General features: G+C 62.1%; 1 protein-coding gene across 2 annotated transcripts; it reads left to right on the forward strand.

Annotated features, from left to right (window-relative positions):
• The first annotated feature begins 603 nt into the window (after nucleotides 1-603).
• On the forward strand, nucleotides 604-6,739 carry LOC122448296. 2 transcript variants are annotated; one of them, XM_043479520.1, is made up of 3 exons: nucleotides 604-735; nucleotides 1,164-1,556; nucleotides 6,006-6,739. In XM_043479520.1, exons 1-3 carry the CDS (start codon nucleotides 660-662, stop codon nucleotides 6,206-6,208), a joined length of 672 nt encoding a protein of 223 aa, XP_043335455.1. In that variant the 5' UTR covers nucleotides 604-659; the 3' UTR covers nucleotides 6,209-6,739. The 2 variants fall into 2 exon arrangements, 1 of the variants encoding a protein (XP_043335455.1); XR_006271558.1 differs by lacking the exons at nucleotides 604-735; nucleotides 1,164-1,556 and adding an exon at nucleotides 1,755-1,943.
• Nucleotides 6,740-7,705: the final 966 nt, after the last annotated feature.

Below are 7,705 nucleotides of genomic sequence, written 5' to 3' on the forward strand. Positions count from 1 at the left end.
GTCTGTCCATTGGCCCAGGTCCTGTGTGGCTAGGAACTGATCCCTGCCTGAGGACAAGGCCCTGGACCTGAGTGGACTTGTAATTCTCCTTTCATTAGCAAGACAAGGTCCAGGGTTACCCTGCCCGCCCTTCCCCATGGGGCAGCCTGGCCATCACCATGTGGATGGGTGCAGAGAGGGTTCCAGCATTGCTGCCACCCGGGGCAGGGCCGTGTCTGCAGAGCCTGCATCGGGCAGAAGAATCTGAGCGATTTCTCAAGTCCCTGAGCTTGGCAGCCACTCTGGGCACAGCAGAGCTGGAGTTCATGGGGGTGGGGGTGTGATCAGGGCTCCAAGGGGCACCCCACTAAAAGCAGAGCGCTACCCGGCAGAAAGACACAGAGGAACAATGTCCCACTTCTGTGCGCTCTTGCCATTTGTCATCCTCAGGGAACCAAGGATAGAAAAGGACAACTAAGACCGTTGCTCCAGCCCCCACTTCTCCTCAAGCCCCCCGGGGGTGGAGGGCGCCCTTGAGAGAAGCTCGAATGATACCTGGTGTCTGAAGTCCAAGTTTCCAGGCTACCCTCTGACAAATGAGGCCTCAGAGACTGGGAGGTGTGGCCAAGGCTCAGGTCTAGGATCGCCCCTCCGACCCCCATTCCCAGGCGTTCATATGGATGGTGTCTGGAGGTCAGGGGAAAGCTGGGGGCCTCAAGGAGCAGGAGAGTCACCCGAGGTCCAGCCAGAGCCCTGGTGAGTTTCTATCCATTCAAAAATGAACCACAGCCACTTTTCAAGAAGTTTCCTGTCTCAACAGAAAAGGACCACCTCCAAGGGGACCACGGAGGGCAGTGTGCTGGCCCGGCCCTGTGCCAAGTCCAGCCCTTCAGCTGTGAATGCTCCCAGCCCCCAGCCAGGTGGAGGTCGCTCTCTCTGGCAGAGACCACCGGCTGCTCCCTTCCAGCCCCGTCTCCACCCACGTGTGCCCCTGCTGTACACGCCCAGCACAGGGACCCTCCCTACCCTGACCCTGGCTATGAGAGCCGCCAAAGTCCAGAGTCCCCTCCTGGGGCAGCCTCACCACAGGCCCGGCTCCGGGACCCCTGCCCCCAGCATCTCCACAGCCGCAAGTTCCGAGGGAAGTTTCGCCACATCCCCACCCGAGCCACGCTTTGTTGCAGGTCAGTCACGCCTTCCCCTCAGACCCCGCGGCCCCCACCGCAGCACCTCGACCCTCGTGCACCCCGGCAGTGACTGCAGGCACCGCTTCCTTGCAAAACGCCCGCATGTCAAAGTTCTCGCATCGCGGTTGGACGCGCCCTCCCGGCCCTGCTGTCTGCTGGCTCTGCAGTTTTCCAAATGCGGACGATGCCACGAGCCAAGAGAAAACTCCGAAGCACCCCCAGCTGGAGCCACGCGGCGCCGGCACCATGGCTTCCCCCTCGCCGCGGGCACACCCCTACCACGGCCGCCGGCAAGTTTGCGGGGGGCCGGGCGGGCTGAGTGGGACTCACCGCGGAGCCCCTCCGGCCGGGCTGGCGACGGCGGCCGTGGGCGCAGGGTCGCGGCTCCCGGTACGGTGCGCCCCGTGCGGCTCCCAGAGAGATGGTGCTGCAGCCGCGGCAGCCCATCCTTCTCCCCGAGCCAATCGCGAGCGCAGGGGTGGGGGAGGCCCGGCTCCCGACTCGTCCGCACTTGGGGGGCGGGGGTGGGGGGAGCGGAGAGAAAGAAGACACCAGGCACCCCTTCTCCGCACCCTTGCCCTTCCCCCAGCCCTCCTGCAGCAGCGAAGACTTAGCAGGGAGGGAGATCTTGAGAGAGAGAGAGGGAGAGAGAAGGGAGGCGCAGGGTGGCAGGCTCTGCGGAGTTAGGGAGCGACCTCTCAGCCCGCACACCTTGAGCCTCCCTGCCTGGGCTGTGTCTGCAGGACGCTTCCGCACCCCGGCCGGGGTCAGCGCAAGGTAGAGGTCAGGTGAACAAAAGGGGACGGTCTGGCGGGTGTGCAGGCTCACGCAGGCAAAGCCGGCCGCACGCGAGACCCACACAGCCAGGGGGAGGGGAGGGGAGGGGAGGGCTGACCCGAGGGGCCAGAGCGGGCGTGGGCCCCCCCCTCGGATCAGGAGCCGGCCTCACCTTTGCAGTCCTTATATACCCAGCCAAGCATCCCAAACACGCGCCCCGGCCAAGTGGCCCCTCGGGCTGTGCTCTCTGACCATATTTAGTCAAGCAGGGGAAAAAATAGCCTGTCAGCTGGGCCGCGGCTGGCCGGCCACCGGGAACAGGGTGGGAGCGCCAGCGCCATTGACTGCCGGTCCCGGGGCCCAGGCTGCCGGCCGGCCGCCGCCCCTACCGGCCCCTCCCCATGGGCCTCCCACTGGAGGTCCCTGCCCTGCCATCCCCCCTGCTATTTTTAGCCCAGCCCAGTGCAGAGGCGACTGGCGGCAGCGGGCAACCACACAGCCCGCCCCAAGGGGTGCCCTGGGGAGACCCCAGCGGCCCCAGGGCACAGGCAGGCAGCAGGCCTGCCACCTCCTCCCATCCTGGGCCCCGGGGGGCTGTGCCCACCTGTGCCCCCTCCACTTGGCCCTGTTGCCCAGAGTTGGGGCCCACATCAGGTGATAAGGGAGCTGCCGGGTTTCCAGAGGCTCCTAGGCCAACCCCATGAGACGACAGGTCACCTTGGACAGCGAGCAGGAGATGTGCTTCCACACTGCATCCCAGGCTGCAGCCAAGGGTGCATGTGAGCAGGGCACCCCAGATCCGTCCACACACCGTGACATGTGGGCACCCCCACCCTGGGCACAGTGAGCTGGCTGTGTGCCGGGCACAGCCTGCAGGCACCATCCTCTCAGGGCCGGATGCAAAGATCCCCTGCCATGTGTGGGCCGGGCAGGTCTCCTCTCATCCTGGGGTCCCCCAGGACCAGGAGAGCAGACGGCATTAACAGGGTGGACCCACTTCCCCAAAGGTCAGGTGCAGGATTCACACGGGAGGGGGAGGGGCAGTCAGCATCACTGTCCCCAGAGTCCTGACCAGGGCATGGGGCGCAGGAGGACCCTGCCCGCAGAAAGCCATGTCCCCTGAACCTTGCAGGCCTGGCCCAGCCAGGGATGTGGGGGTGTCTGTGCCCCTCAGAGTGGGCTCCCCTGTGCCCATCCCCCACGACACCCCAGGCCAGGACTCGGAGTGCAGGGTCCAGTCTTGGGCCCAGGTTGTGGTGAGGATGTTCTCTGTGGATCACCTGGGGATCCAGCCTGTCTCTCATGGAATGTCCCGGGCAGGGAAGGCGTGGCTGCATACCCCAGCAGTGCCGCAGAGGGACATGTAGCAAGAGCAGGGCTAGGAAGTAGCAGGGGTGGGGCAGGGGGACCACACTCCCAGGAAGTGCCCAGCCAAGGGCCCTCTGTTAGCTCTGAGCAGGGGTGGCAGGGTTGGGGTGGGGGGGGATCACAGAGGTTGAGCAGGAGCATCAGGCAGCCAGGGACTCCTGACTGCGTCTGATTGGGGGTGAGGCAGGCCTATCCCCAAGGCGACCCTGTGAGTGATGCTTCAAGCAGTAAGGGCGGGAGGGTGTGGGGCTGGCGCTGCTAATCACCTAACCACCCCTAATCACCTCCTCGTGGCAGCTGGCCCTACCGGGACAGAGCAAGGGCTCTCCTCCCAGGAGAAGGGCTAAGTGTGGGTGGTCGGTCCCAGGGGCCCACAGACGATAGAGCACTCTGTTCACTTAACCATATCACCAGCATCCACGGCTATTCCAGAAGCTTCTCTGGGGATTATCTCCTAATCTTCAAAGCACCCCTAAGAGGCAGGCATCCTGTTGTCCCCACTTTGCTGGGCAGGGACAGGGCTCAGAGGGGGAGCTGACTTGCCCGAGGACACACAGCAGGGGGCAGAGCCGGGCAGCGTCCTGCAGGCTGGTTGCTCTCCAGTCCTGCACCTTCCAGAGCCCCTCAGTGGGGCAGTAAAGACAGACCCAGCCTGCCTCGGATGCCAAGCATGGGAGACACACGGAAGGCCTTCCTCCTAGTGGTTCTCAGGAAGGCCGCAGATGACACGATGGCATTTTCCATGTGAGGATGGATAAACAGTGGCCAGAGAGTCCGGAGGCCCACCTCCCACCCTCGTTCATTCCCCAATAAGGATGTGTGGCTCACCCACCGTGGCCAAGTGGGCTGGCCATGCATGTCCAGTGGAAATTCTGCCGAGGCCGGATGTGCTGTGCTCACCCACGGGGCCACATGTGGCTGCTGAGATCTTGTAGTGGGGCTGGTGTAGCTGCAGACCTGAGTCTTAGATTTGATGTCATTTAATTAACTTTAGTTTCAGTAGCCGCCTGTGAGCAGCATCTGCTGTGTTGAGCGGCAGGTAGGAGAGAAGATGGAGAAGGAAGCGGGAGTTCTAGGATGCACAGAGGAAGCAGTTCGGGGAATGGATGGGCTTGTAGATCAGAGGTCAGGGGAGGCCTCTGTGGGTGATGGACAGGAGCCCGTGGATGTGAGAAGTGTCTAGGTGGGAACACCCACACAGAGGGCATTAGGAGGGCAGAGGACAGTAGTGGGTGAAGGGTGAAGGGACCCATGGCCGGGCTGGGCAAAGGCTGGTGCTCATGTGGGAGTAGTGCTGCAGGGGTCAGGGTTGAGCTGCCATGAGACCCAGGCCACCAGGACAGATGCTCCCCAGCGAGGCTGAGGTCCAGCAGGGAGAGGCGCTCAGGTTGTGGCCAGACCTTGAGTTTGTCCACAAGACCTGCTGACCGAGGGGAGGTGAGCAGTCCCTGGGGCATAGGGTGCTTCTCCCAGGAAGGTGGGAGGAGAGGAAAGGGTGGGTGGGGCCTCTGCCTGGTGGGAGGGGCCTCTACCCCAGCAGCTTGGAATCCCACTCCCTCCCCTCCCCCACCCCCCTTCCTCCCCCACCTCCCACTGTCTCCTCCCACCCCTGGTGATGCAGGAGGCACCTGAGTGGCCGTGAGGGGTGGGGGGGCTCCCTCCTCAGAGCCTGTTGTACATCTCAGAGGGGTCCCTGGGATTGGTCTGGGGGAGCATCTCCTGGTAAGGAGCTCCTGTAATCTGGGTAACTGGAGGCAGGGGCAGTTTCTGGGTCCTTCGCCCCTCACCCCTGGAGCTGGGCAAGGAGGGGAGTGGTGGGTAGTGGCTGCTGGAGAGCAGTGATTTCCTGGAAGCACGAGGACAGTAATGGAGCCTGGGCGGCCCCCGGGAGCAGTGGCTGCTGGCTGAAAGTGTTTCCTGAAGCTCTGTCCCTGGGGGCGTGGGGCGGAGCTGGGGCTAGGGGTGTGGGGTGAGGGGCCTCAGGGAGGGGGGCTGGGCAGGCAGCCCTTGTTTGCATCCCTCCATCTGCCAGCCTGGAAAGAGAGGAGCTGCTGAAGCTGGGAGACCCCAGCAGAGCTGCCGGAGCCTGATTCCAGGCTCACTGAGAGACCCTCGGGTACCTGGGCAGGATGAGACAGGAAGAGACCACTCTGACCTCCGAGTCTCAGCTTCCTGGTCTGTGAAGTGGGGCCATGGCCGCTCCTGGGCGGTGATGAGGCTGGTATGGACAGAGCCCCTGGCCGAGGCCCAGTCAAGAAGACCCCCCCCCCACCAGACAGCATCATGGTCTCCCTCACCAGCGGAGCTGAGGGATGGATGAATGAATGACGCATTCAGGGATCAACTGACACCTCCACCACTAGGCAGCATGTGTGGGGAGTGGGGCAGACGGCTGGACACAGGTCAGTGTGCATTCAGCTTTGGGGTGGAGGTGAGGCTGAGGTGTTATTTGGAGTGGCGGGAGACAAGGCCAAGCCAGTGCCCTTGAAGCCACAGTCAGAGGGGGGAAGACCCTCACTCATGTCTGGGAACCCACCTCCCCAGGAGGCATCCAGAGCCATTCCGAGCATCAGTCCTCAGTCAACTGTGTTCCCTCTGACAAGACCTTGCTCCTGCTCACTCATTCTTCCCCAAATCTTTAAACAGAACAAAATAAAACCTAGATTTTATCTTAAAATTTCACTGTACTTTCAGACAACAGCAAACACATTCTCTGCGATGGCTTCTCCGCTAAGATGAGCCCAGTTTTACCCATCAGAGCCCCTGAGCCGTCGACGTCGTCCTGCGGAGGTGACCTCAGCATCACCGGTCACCAGAACAATGACCGCAGCGGGACACCGCCTCACACCGCCGGGACGGCTGGAAACAACAGGAGCCCCAAACCGGAAAATAATTAGTGTTGCTGTTGTCAGTGAGGATATGGCGAAATTTGAACCTCCAGTGTTGCTGATGAGACGGTAACACGGTGTGGCTGCCTTGGAGAATGGTCAGGGAGTGCCTCAAAAATCAAACCATCATGCCAGCAACCCCGCTCCTCGGAGCATGCCCCCACCCCGATGACGGGGACCTAAGCAGACCCTCGCACTGGAGCACACACAGCAGCTGAAGGGGGCCCAGAGCTGGCTGCCCATGGATGGACAAACCCACACGGGTCACACCACGCACACACCTGGGAGACGCGGTACTGACTGAACCACACGGGCCACCTCAGCAGGAGGAGCCACAGAGGTGGAGCAGACAGAGGATGCCGGGGCCAGGGGACAGGAGAGCAACCACCTGATGGGAACCCGGCCCTCTTCCCAGGGAGGGGAACATTCTGGAACCAGAGAGAGGTAGCAGTGATGGTGCCAAATGCCAGGAAACTGTTCACTATAAAATAGCTCATTTGATGTTATGTGGAGTTCACCCCAATTAAAAAACAACAAAAAGATAAGTGGCACTCAGGGTTCACCCCACCTCCTCTCCCCACTGACCCCACCACCTGGACACGGGCAAACCCCCAGGCTGTGAAGACCACGTTTCTGCTCTCCTGGGGACCTGAATGATGGAGAGGGTATCCCCAGCTTCACCTCTCTCAACACCCCGGCACCTGCCTCCAGTTGGGCAGGGGACAGGAATGGGGAGGGGAGGAGGGAAGGGGGAGGGGAGAAGGGGGAGCAGGGAGGGGAGGAGGGGGAGGGACAGAAGGGTCAGGAGTGGGGATGGGAGGGGCACAGCTGCTGCCCTTCGGGCTAAGGACGGCCGCAGTAGCAGACTTCGGAGGGATGTCATGTTGCCCAGTCCCGTCTGCCACTGGAATAGTCCCTGTGGGGTGGACAGGATAAAGCCACTCCCCAAAGAGGCCCACATCCCGTCCCCAGAACCTGTGGACACAGCTGTCCCCCTGCCTCGGTGGCAGGACCACAGACTGGGAGGCACAGAGCGGCTCCTAAAGCAACTAGGGTGTCTGCGCTCCATGCATGTCTGCCTGCAGGACTTCTCAGAGCCTTTATGAGACCAGGGCCAGCGTGTGCTGTGAGTCCCAGAGCCCAGCCTCTGCTCACCCACACCTCACCACCCTGGCACACATAGGCACACAGCATCTGGAGGGGCTTGGAGGAGGTGGTGAATGGAAGGGAAGACCATGACGCAGAACCTGGTGTGGAATGTCCATGGTGGGGGGGAGGACCATGAGGTCCTGGTGCCAGACCTCAGTGCCCAGACCCTCAAATGTTCACATGTGCACAGGCCAATGCACAGGCCAGTGCGTCCACACACACATGCATGCACGTGAGCACACGCACACAGCAAAACAAATGTGCATACATTACCATAATGGCAGTGGGAAAACCACCCTGACAGCTCGTAAAGAAAGTGATATTTCACTGCCGTGATGTCAGCAGAGAGCAGTTTGT

Source organism: Cervus canadensis, chromosome 10 (assembly GCF_019320065.1).
Source record: "Cervus canadensis isolate Bull #8, Minnesota chromosome 10, ASM1932006v1, whole genome shotgun sequence".
In the NCBI taxonomy this organism is placed as follows: domain Eukaryota; kingdom Metazoa; phylum Chordata; class Mammalia; order Artiodactyla; family Cervidae; genus Cervus; species Cervus canadensis.

What these genes read in the sequence shown, in the direction of transcription:
- LOC122448296 (XM_043479520.1), top strand. Translation starts at nt 660, where the DNA reads ATGGTGTCTGGAGGTCAGGGGAAAGCTGGGGGCCTCAAGGAGCAGGAG. An exon ending in GAGGTCCAGCCAGAGCCCTG is followed by an intron (nt 736 to 1,163) that starts GTGAGTTTCTAT and finishes GCTTTGTTGCAG; the next exon opens with GTCAGTCACGCCTTCCCCTC. An exon ending in GCGCAGGGTCGCGGCTCCCG is followed by an intron (nt 1,557 to 6,005) that starts GTACGGTGCGCC and finishes CTGTACTTTCAG; the next exon opens with ACAACAGCAAACACATTCTC.